Here is a 19,696-nt window from a genome sequence, read left to right on the forward strand (position 1 = left end):
CCTGAACACCTGTAATTCCTGCACATCTGTAATTCCTGCACACCTGTAATTCCTGCACATCTGTAATTCCTGTACACCTGTAATTCCTGCACACCTGTAATTCCTGCACACCTGTAATTCCTGCACAGCTGTAATTCCTGTACATCTGTAATTCCTGCACCTATAATTCCCGCACACCTGTAATTCCTGCACTCCTGTAATTCCTACACACCTGTAATTTCTGCACCGGGGAAGAGAATCACTGCAAATTGAGGCCGGTGTGGTCTACATAGTGAGTTAGTTTCAGGATATCCAGGGCTAAACAGAGAAACCCTATCTCGAAAGACAACAAAAATATCAAGCCAACAAGGTCCATTAACATTGCAACAGACCGCACTAATTGGACACAGTGGGTTAAAATAAACATCAGGAGAGACACGAAGGGGGAAAGATATGTGTTGGGGATTCCTGGAGGAAATGAGAGGGAAGAGTTGGGTGCATACAGTCAAGATACTTTGTTTAGGGGCTGTAAAAGTAGCTCAGTTATTAAGAGCACTGGCTGCTCTTCCAGGAGACCCTGGTTCAATTCCCAGCCCCCACACAGTGACTGATAATTGTCTGTGACTCCAGTGCCAGGGGATCTGATGCCTCTTCTGGTCTCCATAGGTATCAGGCATGAAGTGGGACACAGACACACATCTAAGCACAACACCCACAAACATAGAAATAAATAATTTTTAAAAAAGAAATGTTGTTTACATGTATGAAATTGTAAAAAAAATAAAAGATATTCTAATAAAAAATAAAATTGTCTCAAAAAAACCAAAAAATAAATAAAATTGGGTGGGAAAATTAGGGCAGCAACTAAAAGCACTGGCTGACTGGCTGTTCTTCCAGGACCCACGTGGTGGCTCACAAACATCTGTGACTGCAGTTCAGGGAATATGATGCCCTCTTCTAACTTGTGGGCACTGCATACATGTGGTGCAGAGACATACATGTAGGCAAATTGCTCATACACATAATTAAATAAATAAATTTTATGTATGTATGTATAGTATATATGTGTATATAAATATATATATTGTTTTGTTTTGTTTTTCGAAACAGGGTTTCTCTGCGTATTTCTGACTGTCCTGGAACTCACTTTGTAGACCAGGCTGGCCTCAAACTCACACAGATCCACTTGTCTCTGCCTTCCAAGTTCTGGAATTAAAGGCATGTGCCACCACCACCCGGCCAAAAACAGTAATTTTAAAAACACACTATAGCCCAGAAATACAATGTTGTATGTTAATTAAAAGTAAAAATAATACCCCAAAAAATTGTCGGTCGTGGTGTCACACGCCTTTAATCCCAGCACTCAGGAGGTAGAAACAGGCGATCTCTGAGTTCGAGTTCAGGTCTACAGAGTGAGTTCCAGGACAACCAAGGCTACACAGAGAAACCTGTCTCAAGGGGGAAAAAAAGAAAAACAAAACAGCCTGGTGGCACACAGTAATGATCTCAGCACTTGAAACACAGAAACAGGAGAATTTCTGATTGAGGCCAACATGGAAAACAAAGCAAGACTCTGTATTTAATATATATATTTAAAATAATAGAACATCACATATGTCAATGCAAAATTAAACAAAAAATAAAAAAGAACTCTGACCTATTCTTGCAATCACTGTTCATAAAGCTAAGTTATTTGTTGTTGTTTTGTTTTTCCAGACAGGATTTCAGAACTCTTCAGAAAGAGCAAGCCTGCAGGACTTGCAAGAACTACAATTCCCGGCAGGCCTTGCGGCAGCGCTCCATGACTTCGTTGCGTGCGCCGCCGTGGAGCCCTGTGTCGTTCCCGCCAATTCTCGTGTCAGTCTAGTTCCTTACTTCATGGAGCCGTTTGATCCTGCGGAGCTGCCGGAGCTACTCAAGCTATATTACCGAAGGCTCTTTCCCTACGCCCAGTACTATCGCTGGCTCAACTATGGAGGAGGTGATGGAGGCCGGGAGGGGGTGGGTGGAGAGTCTGGGAGAAGTGTGTGAGGATGTTCTGGGCGGAATGTCCTTAAATGACTATATAAAGGGCCCCTCTGAGTGTCAGATGTGTCGAGTGTCTTCCTGCACCATCTCCGTCCCGTCCCGCCACCTCTAAGATACAAAAAGACAGGTGGACCTGACGGTCCTGCGGCCATACTGTGTTAAAAAAGAAAAGAAAGAACGGGGCCAGCAACAAGCGGGCGTCTAGGTGTTAGCATGGAGGCATGGAGGTGTGACCTGCAAAACAGACACTTTCACTGCTGGGTCCGTTAGTGGCCCCAATGAAAGGCATTTCGTCTTTAAAATATTTACACCTCCTGCTTATTGTTCCCTAGCAAATGTGGGATAGTACGTCCCTTCAAATTACAGGCTAGGTAAAACAGTGTTGGGAACAAGTGCACTCATGAAAAATATTCTAGAGGGCCCGATGTCCCACACCTGTAATCCTTACATTTGGGAAACTGAGGCAGGTGAATTTTCCTGAGTTCAAAGTCAACCTGGGTTACATAGTAAACATCAGGGCAGCTTAGTCTATAAGTAAGACTCTGTCGTTTTAATATGTATATCTTCCTGTTAGTTGAGGTTGTATAATGCCCTAAACTGAATAAAATGTCAAATTAAAATTGTTTTGCAGTGACAAAGAACTACTTTCAACACCGTGAATTTTCATTCACACTGAAGGATGATATTTATATTCGCTACCAGTCCTTCAACAACCAGAGCGATCTGGAAAAGGAGATGCAGAAGATGAATCCCTATAAGATTGATATCGGCGCTGTATATTCTCACAGAGTAAGGAGTCCTTTTTGTGTATAATGTTTCATAGGCCGGAGTGGGTTGGTGCCCCAAGTTTTGAAGGTAACATTTTAGAGTTTGTTATAGTTGATGAAGCACACTTGTTTGGAGTGGCATGCATGGACCCTTGGGTTCCGTAAACCAAGTGTGTTGGTGCATTTCCTGTAATCCCAGTGTAAAGGAAGCAGAGGCCAGAGGATCAGATATGCAAGGTCATCTTGGCTGCAGCAGAGTTGGAGGCCAGTCTGAAACACAGGAGACCATGTCTTTAAAACAAAACAAAACAAAAAAATTCTTGCTGGAGGGGTGACACACTCCTTTAATCCCAGAGACAGGCGAATCTCTGAGTTTGAAACTAACCTTATCAATAGGGTGAGTGCCAGGACAGCCAGGGCTGCAAGAGAAACCCTGTCTCTGGAAACAAACAAACAAAAAAGCCTTTGATTTAATTGGCTAAAAGAGAAAAATAAAAATAAAATCTATATTTAAAAACAGAAAGCCTGAAGGTGAGGAGATATCTCAGTTGGTAAAGCGCTTGAGGACCTGAGCTGAGTACCCATGTCCCGCAAGGCGGAGACAAGGGGATTCCTGGAGTTTGCTGAACAGCCAGACTAGCACAATCAGGGAACTCGGGTTCAGGAAGAGACCTTGAAGAAAACTCCCGACTTCAACCTCTGACAGACATACCTGCACACACAACACAATAAGTGTAGAAGTTTTTAATAAGTTTCTCAGAAAAGGAGCTGGGATATAGATTAGTCATAGAGCATGTGTTGTGGGAAACCCTACATTAGATCCTTAGAGCCATGTTGCCCAGGGGGTGGGAAACTAATGTTTTTCAGTCTTATTCTTTTTCTAATACATGAGACCTGGGAGCTCTTAGAATTTCCTGACAATCCTTCTTTTCCCTAGTTCTGAAACTGTACAGCTGTATATGTACTTTTTATTGTCTTGGTCTGGACTTTTTATCGTCTGTTCTGACAGCTATTGAATGCACTCAATATATTCAATGGTGGGGGGAGCTGTACTTTTTATAAGTATCCCGTCCTTTGTCTTTGAAATATCTTATTTCTGGGGATTTCAATGATAGTTGATTAAACTCTCTTTTATACTCACCTCCCTCCCCATTCATTATCTTCCTGCTTCTGCCCCCTGAGGTGCTGGGATTTACTAAAGCACCCGGCTATGGGTGTGATGTTTTCACTGGAAAGTGATTTGGCTCAGCCATGTTCTCTAGGTCTGTCAGAATAACATCTCCACTAGCATAGAGGCCTTCCGTTTACACACTGACCTGTCCCAGAGCCTAGAACAGTATCCAGCATGTCTGGTCAGACTCTTCTGAGAGGAATCAAGTCTCCTGCCTGGACTGTCAGTAAAAAGCAACAGAGTGAGGAGAAAGGACTGTGTCTCCGGCTAAGGAGAAGGCTCAGCAGGAAGAACACTTGCTTTGAACCTGAGTTCAAATCTTCAGCATCCACATCAAAGCTGGTTGTGTCTACACTCGGGTGTCAGCAGGAGGATTAGAAATTCAAGATTGTACCAGGTGGTGGTGGTGTATACCTTTAGTCCCAACACTCGGGAGGCAGAGGCAGGTGGATCTCTGAGTTCAAGACAAACCTGGTCTAGAGAGCAAGTTCCAGGACAGGATCCAAAGCTACAGAGAAACCCTGTCTCAAAAAAAAAAAAAAAAAAAAAAAAAAAAAACGAAAGAAGGAAGGAAGGAAAAAAGAACGAAAGAAAGAAAGATTATCCTTGGCCACATAGGGAGTTCAAGGTCAGCCTGGCCTACTGAGACCCTATCTCAACACAACAACAAAGACTCACTTGAGGAGATTTTTTTAATCTGTTGATGGGATCTAAAATAAGTATATATTTGTTATTTGTATGTATAATAACAAAAATTTGTAAAGCACTCTGTAATAGGGATTATTTGTGTAGATATCTTTATTAGAAACCTAAATAGCTTTATTAGTTCTCTTCCTTTTTTTTTTTTTTTGAGACAGGGTTTCTCTGTGTGACAGCCCTAGATGTCCTGGAACTCGCTCTGTAGACCAGGCCAGCCTCAAACTCACAGAGATCCACCTGCCTTTGCCTCCCAAGTGCTGAGATTAAAGATGTGCACCACCACCGCCCTATGCTTTATTATTTTTATCATGAAACATATTTATAGAGAATTTATTAAACTTTATTCTAAATAAATAAAAAAATAAAGCTATCACTAATTCAGATTGTGTAAGATCCAAAGTAATGTGCTCAAAGCCCCATAGACTGGTATTATGCAAGTTTTTTGACTCATTTTTCTGTGTGAGCAGACATGGCAATTCTGACAGAAACTGATGGGTATTTTGTATCTGTAGCCCAGTCAACACAATACGGTGAAGCTGGGAGCTTTCCAGGCACAGGAGAAAGAACTGGTCTTTGACATTGATATGACAGACTACGATGATGTAAGGCGATGCTGCAGGTAAGCACCTCCCTGGCGGGGTGGGTGATGTCCCTGGCAGTGAGTAATGATGGCTGTGTTCCAGTTCTGCAGACATATGTTCCAAGTGCTGGACTCTTATGACGATGGCCATGCGCATCATAGACCGAGCACTGAAGGGTACGTGGCCGTCAGGGTCTGCTTTCCTCAGCCTCTGTGTTTCATTATCAGATCTCAGACATTTCTAGTGTTTGCCCCTGAAACATAAGAGAAAAAGGAAAGAGAGCGATTTGCAGTGAAGACAGCTGCGGAACAAACCAGTGCACCTTCTCCCAGTGCAGTCCGCTGAGAGCAACTCTGTGTGCTCGGCACACATGAGAAAAATGAAGGACAAAAACAAGGCTCTTACCCAGGCTGGTTTTAAACTTGGTCTAGTGCCAAGGATGACTTTGAACTGATCCTCCTGCTCTTCCACCCCCATCATGGTACCCCTGAACTGATTCCCAGCAACTGTGTAAGTTGGCTCACAGCTGCTTCTAATTCTATTTTTAAGGATCCAATACCATCTTCTGGCCTCTGCAGGCACCATCGCACATATATACATATTCACATAAATACTATAAGTCAAGAAAGAAAAAAAAATCCTTGTCAGAAAGGTGAGGATGGGTAAAAAAAAAAAAAAATCAAGAGCTCAGGGCACAGCAAGCTACATGTAAGTCAGTATGATTAAAATGAGAAAGCTGTTGCTGTGTATCTTAGGGTTTCCATGGCTGTGAGGAGACACCATGACTGTGGCAACTCTAGGGTTTCTCTGTGTAGCAGCCCTGGCTGTCCTGGAACTTGCTCTGTAGACCAGGCTGTCCTCGAACTCGCAGAGATCCGCCTGCCTCTGCCTCCCGAGTGCTGGAACTAAAAATGTGCGCTACCACCACCCAGCGACCAGGGCAACTCTCATAAAGGAAAACATTTAATTGGGGTGGCTCACTACAGTTCAGAGGTTCTGCCCGTTGTCATCATGGTAAAACATGGCAGCATTCAGACAGACATGGAACTGGGAGTCCTGCCTTTTGCAGACAACACTGGCCATGACTGGCATATATGAGACCTCAAAGCCTGTCTCCAGAGCAACACACTTCCTGCAACAAGGCCACACCTCCTAATAGTGCCACTCCCTTTGGGGGCCATTTTCTGTCAGACCACCACACTGCAAGCATGAGCACCTGAGTTTGGATTTCCAGCACCTCTGTAAAAACCAAGCATGGTAGCACACACCTGTGACTACAGCATGGGGAAGTAGAAACAGATTCCAGAGGCTTGGTCAACCAACCCGTCTAGCTGAATCAGCGAGCCCCAGATTGAGTGAGAGACCTCAAAAAATAAGATGGACAAAAATAGAAGGACATATCCAGTGTCAGCCTCTGAATTTTCCACATGTATGTACAGGCATGCACACTCATATAGCATATAGATACAAATTCAAAAACAAAATATAAGAAAGCCAAATCTGTTGGTAGAGGTGGGGGATCAGGAGTTCAAGGTCATCCTTGGAGATATAGCAAGTATATGAGAGTACTTGTGGAAAACATGAGAAAGTGAAAACTAGGTTATAAAATGTCTTCAAACCTATTGTTGTCCCTCCACAGAGGACTTTGGGTTTAAGCACCGCCTCTGGGTGTACTCAGGAAGGAGAGGTGTTCATTGTTGGGTCTGTGATGAGTCCGTTAGAAAGCTGTCCTCTGCTGTGCGTTCCGGGATAGTAGAATACTTGAGTCTTGTAAAGGTAAGCTTCTCTCTCTTTTTAAGAGATTGATTTATTTACTATATATAGTGTTCTGCCTGCATGTATGCCTGCAGGCCAGAAGAGGTCTCATTACAGATGGTTATGAGCCACCGTGTGGTTGGCTGGGAACTGAATTCAGGTCCTCTGGAAGACAGTTTCCACATCTTTAGTAGATATTACCAAGCCTGGAACTTTTAGTGACACAGAAAATTATCTTTTAGAGCATTCATGTTTTAGACTAAGTAAAAATCATAGTAACTACTTTTTGAAAGATATTACATGCACATACACATGCACACAGATACACGTAAAAACACATACATACATAAACATGCATGCACGTATACATACCCAGACATATACAAATGTACATATGACATGCACACACACACATGCACATAGCCAGGCATACATACACATGACATGCACACATATGCAGACACAAGGCTCAGGTAACATTGCAGGAGAGAAAATGGAAGGGATGAGCCAGAGGATGGGACCCGTGTGGCAGAGATTTGTTCTGGGCAAGACAGCCACTGCACAGATATGGACTCAGCACAGCCGTCCGTTTGCACATGCTCTGCATGTGATGGGGCTCTCAGATACAGTTCATCCCTCAGGGATGGAGGAAGGGGCCCTGAAGCCCCACCCCTTCCTGTGGGACTAGTGGGGTGGGCATGTCATTCTCATCAGTAGTGTAGCCACTAATAAGTCGCCCTAGCTCTGGGAAATGACCTCTCACCCACACTGGGGCAATGACCTGAAAATGAACAGGGTTGGCGGGGGGGTGAAAATAGTTAAAATTCATTGCATAAATATGTGAAACTCAATAGATAAATTATATTTTAAAAATGTAGATGGCATCTCACACCCATAATTCTAGCACCAAGGGCTGAAGCAGGAGGCTGTGAGCTCCAGGCCAGCCTGAGATGTAGAGTGAATCCCTGCTTCCAACAACAAAAGATGCTAAATATTTTGGTGCTTGATGCTGTGGGATAATGCCTCTGTACATTGTAAAGATTTGTCACTCATACTGGTTTAATAAAACACTCATTGGCCAATAGCTAGGTGGGAAGTATAGGCAGGGCAACCAGACTAAGAGAATTCTGGGAAGAGGAAAGGCAGAGATACAGTCGCCAGCCAGACACAGAGGAAGCAAGATGAGACTGCCTTACTGAGAAGAGGTACCAAACCACATGGCTAAACATAGATAAGAATTATGGGTTAATTTAAGCTGTAAGAGGTAGTTGTAATAAGTCTGAACACTGGGTCAAACAGTTTATAATTAATATAAGCCTCTGTGTTTATGTGGGAGTTAATGACTGTGGGACCAGGTGGGACAGAAATTTCCATCAGCAGCTAAGGATCCTCCTTTGTAGCGAAAGGAAAATTCATTTGCTTCTCTAGTTAATTTTATCCAATAAAATTAACAGAAAGTCATGGGTATTGAGATTCTGGGCTGGAGAGATGGCTTGGTGGTTAGAAGCGCTTCCTAGTCTTGCAGAGGACCCTGATTCAGTTTCCAGCAGCCATGTGGTAGCTCACAACCACCTGTAACTCCAGTTCCTGGGATCTGACTCCATCTTATGGTCTTTACAGCTACAACACTCTTGTAGTACACATACATATACTCAGGTATACATATATACAAAAATTAAATACTTTTTTAAATTCTGAAACAACATTCAAGCTCCTATACTTCCAAATTAGCCACAATCTATAGCTTTAACTGGAAAAATAGAACATATATTCCAGGACAGGCTCCAAAGCCATAGAACATATTAAAGATGTTTTAATAATTTTATTTATGCTTTATAATATACATAAATAAAAGTCTTCTTTGGTGGTTTATTTTTCAGGGTGGTCAAGACGTTAAGAAGAAGGTTCACCTAAGTGAAAGACTTCACCCTTTTGTCAGGTCTGTTGGGAGAGACTCCCTGGGTTCTCTGATTTGCTACACATGCTTGTAGAAGTCTCTTACTGTCAGTTTTCGCCTCCGAGGAGCATTCTTAGTAACAGTTGCAGTTGTCAGCCTTCGATTTGATGTCACGCTATTCCAGTGTGTTCTCCTATGGTTCTCAGTGACCTTCACGACTTCATGAGAAACGTGACAGTATCTCTGTTGAAATCACATAGCCTGCTTGCCATCACACAGGTAATGTTGACATGTAGCAAGCAGGTCCGAGTCTACCTACCTCTAAAACCCATGCTTTCTCTACACCTGTTCTGCCCTGTGATCCTGGTTAAATGGTGGCGGCAGCACTTCCTTATGGAAGTGATGTGGAGGGCTGGACCTGCTCTCCTTGAGAGAGCTGTGGCAGAGACAAACAGGACATGGAAGATATTTGCAAACCCCAAGCATTATGCACTTGTTGCTATTTTTTATTTTGTTTTGAGAGGGTCACTATAGACCAGGCTGGCCTCTGTAGAGATCCTCCTGCCTCTGTCTCCTGAGTGATGGGATTAAAGCTAGGCAGGTGTTGTGACTGTAAAGCAGGAAACTAGATCCTACATGTAATACTGATATATTGTCCTACATGTAATACTGATATGTTGTCCTACGTGTAATACTGATAAGTTGTCCTACATACAATGCTGATAGGTTTTCCTACATGTAATGCTGATAGCTTGTCCTACATGTAATACTCATATGTTGTCCTATGTGCAATACTGATAGGTTGTCCTGAGTTGGTTATTTATACCAGTGTTGCATGTTCTATGTTAGTAACCTTATAAATTGTAGGATTTAAGAAGTAATCATTTAGGCCAGGCATGGTGGCACACACCTTTAATCCCAGCACCAGGACGCAGAAGCAGTTGGGCTCTATAGAGGCCTGCCTGGTCTCCAGAGGAGTTCCAGAGTTGCACAGTGAAATGCTGTCTCAAAATTAAAAATAAATAAAATTAAAAAGAAGCAAACCTTTCCTTAATACCTACCTATCCTGTGACAGGTACATGTTAGGTTATTTCCCATTTAAGTATCTAGTTTTAACTCCACTAACTAAAAGGTCTCATTCTTTTTATCTAGTTCTAGGAATTTAGGAAGCGTAAACAGTGACCTCACCCAGTAGGAGAGTGCCTGCATGTCCTGTGTGTTGCTAATACTGTTACTGTTATTCCTACAGGAGATCAATAAACATAATTCGGAAATACTTTGAAGAATATGCCTTAGTTGGCCAAGACATTCTTGAAAATAAAGAAAACTGGGAGAAGGTTTTAGCCCTGGTTCCTGAGAATATCCTTTCCTGTGGTCACTGTGTGAGGCAGTTGTGTCAGTCTGACATTATAGATGGCACCGCTTGTGTGGTCTCGTACATCCCTGCAACCTTCATCTGTAGGCCATCCTACATCCTGCTGGCTACATTTTTATATCACTGGGCTACAGTAAGAAATGAGACAATTTTGTAAAATTTTCTCCTTTTATAAGTTGTTCCTAGAATTAATGGTTAAAGAAAGGGGACTCATTTAGTCTGGGTAATAAGTACAAGTCCTGGGGAAACTTCATTATAATACATTTTAATTATTTTGGCATCTTTCTGTCATTTCACTACGATATTTTTATAAGGGACTTGTTTAATTTTTTTTTTCCAAGACAGGGTTTTTCAGTGTAGCTTTCGGCTGTCCTGAAACTCGCTCTGTAAATAGGGTGGCCTCGAACTCAGAGATCTACCTGCCTCTGCATCACAAGTGCTGGGATTAAAGGCATGAGCCACCACTGCCCAGCTCTAAGAGAATTTTTTTTAATGCTGTAAGTGCCTGTCATTTATGTTTTAGGAATCATTAAAAAGCTCCTAAATGTTTGAAGCTTCAGCATCCTTGTAATAATACATATTACAGACTGACTTACTGAGGTATCCCAGATCAATGTGTTCCTTAATGATGCGTCACCAATTCATGATGAGCTGCAGAAGGGCTTTCAAAGGCTTCACAGTTCATCTCAGCGCTGGGAGTATCTGAAGAAAGTGGTCAACACATCCCAGGTATTGAAATCTGTATTTCCCAATATCATAATACAATTCATGATTAAGTTCTGGTTGTTTTTGCTTGGTCATTTAAAGATGTTTGAAGGAGATCTTTCTTTCTAACCATCTTTGAAGAGATACTCAGAAGTCTCTTCTGATCATGATGGCCTCACATCTGCTTTTAGAATATGAAGAATGATAAATGTGGTCCCTGGCTGGAATGGGAGATTATGCTCCAGTACTGTTTCCCACGCCTTGATATCAACGTGAGCAAAGGAATCAATCATTTACTGAAGAGCCCTTTCAGCGTTCATCCGAAAACAGGTACAATGCGAGGAAAGTAAGGAAAACTAAAAGAAAAAATTTTCTCTTGAGGCAGCGTCTCACTATGTAAACCTGGCTAGCCTGGAACTCACTGTGTAGGCCAGGCTTCCCTCACAGAGCTCTGCCAGCTTCTGTCTCTGAGTGCCAGGATTAACGGCATGTTGCAACATGCCTGGCTGGCTTGTTATTTTTGGTATTAGCAAGGATGTCATTAGTTGTGAGTGTGTGTGTGTGTGTGTGTGTGTGTGTGTGTGTGTGTGTCTTTGTCTTTGAGGTTAGGGGTGAAAAATCAACTTGTTTGACCTTGCCCGTTAAGTAGCTACCAGGTGAATTGCTACTATATAAAGGTCTCAAGGTCGGGGGGTGTGAGGCTCAGTTTGCAGAGTGCTTGCCTGGCGTGCACAGAAGCCCTGGGCTCCATCCCCAGCAACCATCAGCTATGTGTGATGGCACAAGCCTGGAATCCCACTAATCAGGAGGTGGATGCAGGAGAATCAGAAGTTTGTAGTCATTGTCAGTAACATGAAGATTGAGAGGCAATGAGAGCCTTGTCTCAAAAAAGACAAAAAGAAGAAAACCTATTAAAAGAAACAAACTGAAGCCAAGTACAAAGTTATTATACACCTGTAATTCCAGCACTCAGGATGTAGAAGGGAGGGAAGCAGGAGGATCAGAGCCATCCTCGGTTACACAGATTGTTCCAGGCTAGCCCAGGTATTCCATAATGAGACCCCATTTCAAAAGAAATCATATCCTCAGCACTTAGATGTGAATTTTATGTATTGTCCCAAGTGTAGATTGTGGGGTTTGTTTGTTTGTTCAGACAGGGTTTCTCTGTGTAGCCCTGGCTGTCCTGGAACTTGCTCTGGAATCCAGGCTGGCCTTGAACTAGGTGTAGATTTATAAGGTAATGCCATCAAAAGTCATATGTCACTTAGCAACAGAAATACCTTTAGAAAAATATCACTTTATTATTGTGCAGACATCACAGTATATTTTTATACAAACTAAGCTGCTTGTTGCTGGACAGTATCTTATAATATCACCATTGTATGCAGCCCGTTAGTTGACCAAAATATTATCTGGGCACATGATTGTATACTTCCAATGCTCCATAAAGATGTCCAGTGTGAACTGGTGAGGTGGCTCAACAGGTTAGAGCCACTTGATGACCTAGATTCAGTTTTCTGGACTTACATGGTTGAAGAAGAAAACCAACTCCTACAAGTTGTCCTCTGACTTGCACACACACACATATAAATAAAGGCTTTAAAAAAAAAAACTTTTAGAGATGTCCGGGGGCAAGATAGATGGTTCAGCGGTTAAGAACATGTACTGTTCTTTCAGAGGACATGAGTTCAAATCCTACAGCCATATCAGGTGACTCACAACTGCCTAAACTTCAGCTCCGAGGGGATCTAATACCTCTGGCCTCTGCAGGCACCTGTACACGTGTACATAGAACACACACATATATCTAAAAATAATAAAAATATGCCCATCAGAATCCCAGCAAAATTCTTCAAAGACCTCAAAAGAATGGTACTCAACTTCATATGGAAACGCAAAAAACCCAGAATAACCAAAACAATCCTGAACAATAAAAGAACTTCTGAAGGCATCACAGTCCCTGACTTCAAACCCTACTACAGAGCTACAGTACTGAAAACAGCCTGGTATTGGCATAAGAACAGACAGGAGGACCAATGGAACCGAATAGAAGACTTGGATATCAATCCACACATCTTCGAACACCTAATCTTTGATAAAGAAGCAAAAAATATCAAATGGAAAAAAGAAAGCATATTTAACAAGTGGTGCTGGCATACCTGGATATCAACATGTAGAAGAATGAAAATAGACCCATATTTATCACCATGCACAAAACTCAAGTCCAAATGGATCAAAGACCTCAACATAAAGCCAGCCACACTGAACCTCATAGAAGAGAAAGTGGGAAGTACACTTGAATGCATTGACACAGAGAACCACTTCCTAAATAGAACCTCAGCAGCACAGACACTGAGAGAAACAATAAATGGGACCTCCTGAAACTGAAAATCTTCTGTAAAACAAAGGACGTGATCAACAAGACAAAATGACAGACTACAGAACGGGAAAAGATCATCACTAACCCCCCCCCCCCATCAGACAGAGGTCTGATCTCCAAAATATACAAAGAACTCAAGAAATTGGACACCAAAAGAACACATAATCCAATTTTTTTTTTTTTTCGCTTGCCAGAGAGTAAAAAAGCCGCCGCCTTTATTAAACTCAAGTCGGGTATTTATACCAGGCAATTTTTTAAAAAAATGGAGTACAGACCTAAACAGAGAACTCTCAACAGAGGAATCTAAAATGGCTGAAAGACACTTAAGGAAATGTTCAACATCCTTAGTCATCAGAGAAATGCAAACCAAAACAACTCTGAGATTCCATCTTACACCTGCAAAAATGGCCAAAATCAAAAACACAGATGACAACTTATACTGGAGAGGTTGTAGGGAAAAGGGAACACTTCTGCATTGCTGGTGGGAATGCAAGCTGGTACAGCCCCTTTGGATGTCAGTGTGGCGATTTCTCAGAAAAGTAGCAAACAACCTTCCTCTAGACCCAGTATTACCACTTTTGGGTATATATCCAAAGGATGCTCAATTGTGCCACAAGGACATGTGCTCAACTATGTTCATAGCAGCTTTGTTTCTCATAGCCAGAATCTGGAAACAACCTAAATGCCCCTCGATCAAAGAATGGATAAAGAAAATGTGGTACATTTACATAATGGAGTACTACACAGCAGAAAAAATAACAACAGCTTGAATTTTGCAGGAAAATGGATAAAGCTAGAAAACATTATTTTGAGTAAGGTAACACAGACAACAGAAAGACAATTATCACATGTACTGACTCATAGGTGGTTTTTAAACAAAGCAAAGAAAGCCATCCTACAAACCACAATCCCAGAGAACTTAGACAACAATGCGGACACTAAGAGAGACTTACATAGATCTAATCTACATGGGAAGTAGAAAGTATAAAAAGACAAGCTCTCCTGAGTAAATTGGGAGCATGGGTACATTGGGGGAGGGCTGAAGGGGGAGAGGGGAGGCAGGGAGGGGAGCAGAGAAAAATGTAGAGCTCAATAAATATCAATAAAAATGGGAATAAATTTGTTTTGACCTTGCAAAAAATATAATAAACTTAGGATATCCAATGTAGTCAAGTGTGGTGGTAAATACCTGCAGTCTTAGCACTTAGGGGGCTCATAAATTCAAGACCAACCTGGGCTACATAGTGAGAATTTGTCCCCAAACAACCTGAGCATGATAGCTCATGTATATCGCCCATCTCAGTACTCAGACAGAGACAGGAAGACTCATAAGTTCAAAGCCAGCCTGGTCTACATAGTAGTGAGTTCAAGGACAGCTAGGGCTATGTAGTGAGACCCTGTCTCCAAAAACCAGAAAAAAAATTATGTGTGTGTATGTTCATGTGCATGCAAAGGATTGAACCTGGGACTTCGTGTGTGCACATCAAGCACTAAACTGTCGCCCCAGCGCTCTGTAAAAATTTAACCAAAAATAATTCATAGACACAGCCACCTACCATCATGTCTTTATAACCATCATGTCTTTATAACTTCTGGTTCTTATAGGTCGCATTTCTGTGCCAATTGATTTTCAGAAAGTGGACCAGTTTGATCCATTTGCTGTTCCAACCATAAGGCATGTTCCGGATCATGGATCATTCCTCATTTGTAACTATTCTTCTGGGTTTTAAATAGATTACCATAGATCCCTGAATGGAGAAGTAGCTTCACAGGGTGACAGATTTGATTATGGAAGTGTTTAGTACTAGGGATTATATGGTGATACATGCATGTTTTTAGCTGTTTTGTGGGGGAAAGCATTTTAAGGTCAAATAAGCCTATGAGGGCTAAGGGGCATAGCTCAGTAGTAAGAGTACTGGGCCCAGCTGGGCAGTGGTGGCGCACGTCTTTAATCCCAACACTCAGGAGGCAGAGGCAGGCGGATCTCTGTGAGTTTGAGGCCAGCCTGGTCTACAAAGTGAGCTCCAGGACAGGCTCCAAAGCCACAGAGAAACCCTGTCTCCAAAAAAAGAAAAAAAGAAAAGAAAAAAAAAGAGAGAGAGAGTAGTGGACTCAAAACACAGCATCAAAAATAATAAGTTTGGGGAACGCCAGTTCAAGCATATTGGAAGTTTTAGGCCAAGTTTTGGAAGATGGCTCCTCAGGTGAAGCTCAAGCATTAAGACCTGGGTTGAAATCCCCAGACCCTACTTAGAGCCAGGCACAGTAACATGTAGCTGTGACCTCTGTGTGTTTGTGGTAACATGAGAATGAGAGACAGGAACATCCCCAGAAGCTCACAGGCCAGTTAGCCCAAAATACACAGCAGAAAACAGACAACCCGTCTCAATTAAGGTCGCAGGTGAGGGTAAGCACCCGAGCTCCTGCTTTTTTGAGTATAGCTCACATACATATGCATACATCAGAGTCTAGCCTAGAGATGTATTCAGGTGTGGCTCAGTGACAGAGCACTTGCCAAGCATATCGCATATGCAAGGCACTGGTTAGATCCCCAGCACCATATTCAGATCATCTTGCCAGGCGTGGTGGTACATAGTGCCATAGTGTACAGAGGTACATGGTGCCTCTGCCAATCCAGAGGCAGAGGCAGAAGGCTGATGTTTCTAGGAGCAGCTGTTGTGGTTTACACCTGACATCTTGGACCTCAGGGAGTTCAAGGTCATCCTTGACTATATAACAAGTTTGAGACTCCAGGTCACCCAGAGCTATACACTGAAACCCTGTCTCAGAAAACCAAGGGCTTGCTGAGTGTTGGAGCGCTTGCTGAGCACAATATCCATCACTGCGAACATCTTTGTGCGTTTCCCAGCCCATAATATAATAATCTGCTTGAAGAACTCTAAGACGAGATTGTACTGCCTGAGACTTAGCTGACAGGTTGTTTGTTTGTTGTTAGTACCAGAAGTGGTTTTCTTGTGTCCGTGGGTGATTGAGTCTAGAAACCAACTTAAAATTCTCTTATTCTATTGCATGTAGCGCCATCTGCCGAGAACTGGATGTGGTTTCCTCTAATGAAAAGGACAGAGAGGAGCATGGAGGCGAATCTGAAAGCAAACATAGAATCAGAGGTAAGTAGATGTGTGGAAGCTTCACTCTAACACCGTGGGCCTTTTGTCCTGAGCCAGCTCAGCGATGACGCTGTTCCAGCGCTGCCCTTCTCTTGTGGGGTACTTCCCTGGTAGATATATTCCTGAGTACTTTGTTTTCTGGTGGTGGAGTTGTTTTGAATGGGATATTTTCCCTAATTTCTTTCTCTGAGAATACACTATTGGTTTATATGAAGGCTGATTTTGAAGCCTGCAAGTTTCTTAGTATATTTTATGGAGTCTTTAAAGTATTGCGTTATCACCAGGTGGTGGTGGCACACACCTTTAATCCCAGCACTCAGAAGGCAGAGGCAGGAAGATCTCTGAATTTGAGGCCAGCCTGATCTACAAGAGCTAGTTCCAGGACAGACTCCAAAACAACAGAGAAACCCTGTCTTGAAAAACAAAACAAACAAACATACAAACAAAAAAAGAAAGAATTGCGTTATCTGCAAATATAGACAGTATGACTTCCTCCTTTCCTGTTTTTACCCTTTTTAGGTCTGTCTTCTGTAGGTGCTATAGACTTTGAGCTCAAGACTTTGAGCTCAGATAAAGGGTTGGGGGGAGGTGCTGGAGAGATATCTCAGCAATTAAGAGCACTTGATGCTCTTACAGAGGACCCAGGTTCAGTTTCCAGGCCCATATTATAGCAGCTGGTTGTAACACAAGTTCCAGGAGGTCCAGTGCCCTCTTCTGGCTCCCATAGGCACTGCGTGCATGTGGTGCACAGACATACATTCAGACACTCATGCACACAAAATAAAAATAATAAAATCTAAAAAGCTATAAAGTAAAAGAAGAGGGAAGGGTAGACATCCTTGTCTTGTTCTTGATTTTAGAGGAAGTGTTCTTGGTCTGTTCCCATTTACTATAATATTGACTGTAGGTTTGTTGTATATAACCTTTATCATTTTGAGGTATGTACCAACTATTCCTAAAGTCTTAGAACTTTTATCATGAAGGAATGTTGAACTTTCTTCGATGCCTTTTTGGCATTAATAGAAATGCTTGTGTGGTTTCTGTCTTAAGTTTATTTATATGATGTATTACATTTATTGATTGTGTGTGTGTGTGTGTGTGCGTGCGTGTGTGTATGTATATATATATATTGAATCAACCTTGCCTCTCTGGCATGAAGCCTATTTGTTCATAGTGTATAATCTTAATGTGTTCTTGAATTCAGTTCGCAAGTAGTTTCTTTTTCGTTATTGTGTCTTTTCCTGGTTTTGCTACCAGGATAATATTGACTTTCGTAGTGTTCTTTTGTTTTCTGCTTGTAGAACAAGGTTTTTAAAAGTTGGTGAGATCTTCCTTAAAAGCTGAAAAGGTCAGGCAGGGTGACACATACATTTAATGCCAGCACTTAGGTAGCAGAGGCAAGAGAGTCTCTGAGACTTCTAGGCCAGTCTGGTCTACATAGTGTATTCCAGCACAGCCAGGTCTACAGTGTGAGACCCTGTCTCAAAAAAAAAAAAACAAAACAATTCAGCAGTAACTGTCCAGTCCTGGCTCTGTGTGTGTGTGTGTGTGTGTGTGTGTGTGTGTGTGTGTGAGAGAGAGAGAGAGAGAGAGAGAGAGAGAGAGAGAGAGAGAGAGAGAGAGAATCTCTGTTTCCTTGGAATCTGTTGGAATGACATCTGTACTTCTCTAACTTAGGTCATTCATATCTCCATTTCTTTTTATCATGGTAGCTAAGGTTTGTCAATTTTACTAACTTTTTCAAAGAACCACTCTGGTTGGTTGTTTTAAAATATTCATGCTTGACCGGGTGGTGGTGGTGCACACCTTTAATTCCCACCAGCACGTGGGAGGCAGAGGCAGATGGATCTCAGTGAGTTCGAGGCCAGCCTGGTAAACAAAGTGAGTTCCAGGAAAACTAGGATTGTTACACTGAGAAATCCTATCTCAGGGGGAAAAAAAATTAATTTCATGCTCTTTCTGCTAGTTCTAATGTACATGCTTTATAATTTAGATTATAAGAAGACCAGTCTTGCCCCGTACGTGAAAGTATTTGAACAGTTTCTTGAAAACCTGGATAAGTCCCGGAAAGGCGAACTTCTCAAGAAGAGCGGTAAGATGACACTCCCCTTGCAGATCTTCTAAATTTGATAGTTTACAGCTCCCAGCAAATGAGCAACTTTCTAGTCTTTGTAAAACTAACCTTTGTCTAATCTAGTTTTTTTAAAAAATGATTTATTGTAACTTTAGTGGGTTTTTGTTTTTTAGTTTTTGGTTGTTGTTGTTGTTTTTACATTTATTTGTTTATTTATTTAGGGAGGTGTGTGTGTGCATGTGTTCCTGTGTTTGTGTGTATGTGTATGTGTAAGCAAGCATATAATGTGTGTGTGTGTGTGTGTGTGTGTTGCATGCACAGTGTGTGTGTGGAAATCAGAAGACAACTTATGGTAGTTAGTTGAACTCAGGTCTTCAGGCTTGGTAGTAAGTGTCCCTACCCACTGAGCCATCTTGCTAGCCAAGTCCTTTGGCTTCCCATTCTATACTGGATCAGCCTATAATGTGGGCTTCAACAAATGTAAAACAATCTTTATATATGGTGTGAATTTAATAAAAACATTAAACTAATCAGAACAGGGAAATAAATGGTTTTATTTTCCTTTACTAATTTCCACTTAAAAACCATATTTTCAGTTTTTAAATTTTGTTTTCTATTTTGTTTTAGATTTACAAAAAGATTTCTGAAGAAAACAACTTCCATCAAACCAATGCCTTCCATCTTTAACCATGGACAAATATTTTAAGAATCATTTAATAAATATGGCAGAATCATCTATGTGCCTTAATCCTTAAAGCAGAGTGTCCTTCCTCTGGTAACTACACCAATCAGTTTTCAAAGATAAGAGTTAGATGAACAGTACTAGGACCTAATAGAATGTTATTTTTCAAGTAATTTCAATTTTAGCTTCTTTTTCCCTCAGAAACTGGATTAGTTTTCCACAAAGAGGCATCTTTAAAATGTAACCAATTTAGACCCAGGCATGAAGTCTGCTTTTAATCCCAGCACTCAGGAGGCAGAAGCAGGTGGATCTTTGAGTTTGAGGCTAGCCTGGTCTACAAAGCTAGTTCCAGAACAGCTAGAGTTGTTACATGGAGAAACTCTGAGAAACCCTATCTTGGAAAACCAAGGGAAAAAAATAGCCAACTTAACCCAAACAGAAGCTATCGCAGGGGGTGAGGACATAATGGGCACGC

At 41.8% G+C, this 19,696-nt stretch overlaps 1 protein-coding gene across 2 annotated transcripts; it reads left to right on the forward strand.

Annotated features, from left to right (window-relative positions):
* The first annotated feature begins 1,801 nt into the window (after positions 1-1,801).
* Positions 1,802-19,295, forward strand: Prim1 (DNA primase subunit 1). 2 transcript variants are annotated; one of them, XR_007228639.3, is made up of 13 exons: positions 1,802-1,960; positions 2,639-2,796; positions 5,157-5,263; positions 5,328-5,401; positions 6,865-7,001; positions 8,861-8,919; positions 10,127-10,236; positions 10,890-10,981; positions 11,149-11,287; positions 14,943-15,044; positions 16,374-16,465; positions 18,459-18,557; positions 19,167-19,295. XR_007228639.3 is itself a non-coding variant. In XM_048418844.3 (13 exons), the coding sequence occupies exons 1-13, from the start codon at positions 1,858-1,860 to the stop codon at positions 19,184-19,186; spliced, it is 1,260 nt and encodes a 419-aa protein (XP_048274801.2). In that variant the 5' UTR covers positions 1,802-1,857; the 3' UTR covers positions 19,187-19,295. The 2 variants fall into 2 exon arrangements, 1 of the variants encoding a protein (XP_048274801.2); XM_048418844.3 differs by having other exon boundaries at positions 14,943-15,012.
* The last annotated feature ends 401 nt before the right edge of the window (positions 19,296-19,696 follow it).

This window comes from Myodes glareolus, chromosome 26 (assembly GCF_982192425.1).
Source record: "Myodes glareolus chromosome 26, mMyoGla1.1, whole genome shotgun sequence".
Classification (NCBI taxonomy): domain Eukaryota; kingdom Metazoa; phylum Chordata; class Mammalia; order Rodentia; family Cricetidae; genus Myodes; species Myodes glareolus.

Coding starts and splice junctions, on each gene's coding strand:
- Prim1 (XM_048418844.3), top strand. CDS start 1,858: ATGGAGCCGTTTGATCCTGCGGAGCTGCCGGAGCTACTCAAGCTATAT. Junction 2,797..5,156: donor GCGCTGTATATTCTCACAGA/GTAAGGAGTCCT, acceptor TTGTATCTGTAG/CCCAGTCAACACAATACGGT. Junction 11,288..14,942: donor CAGCGTTCATCCGAAAACAG/GTACAATGCGAG, acceptor TGGTTCTTATAG/GTCGCATTTCTGTGCCAATT.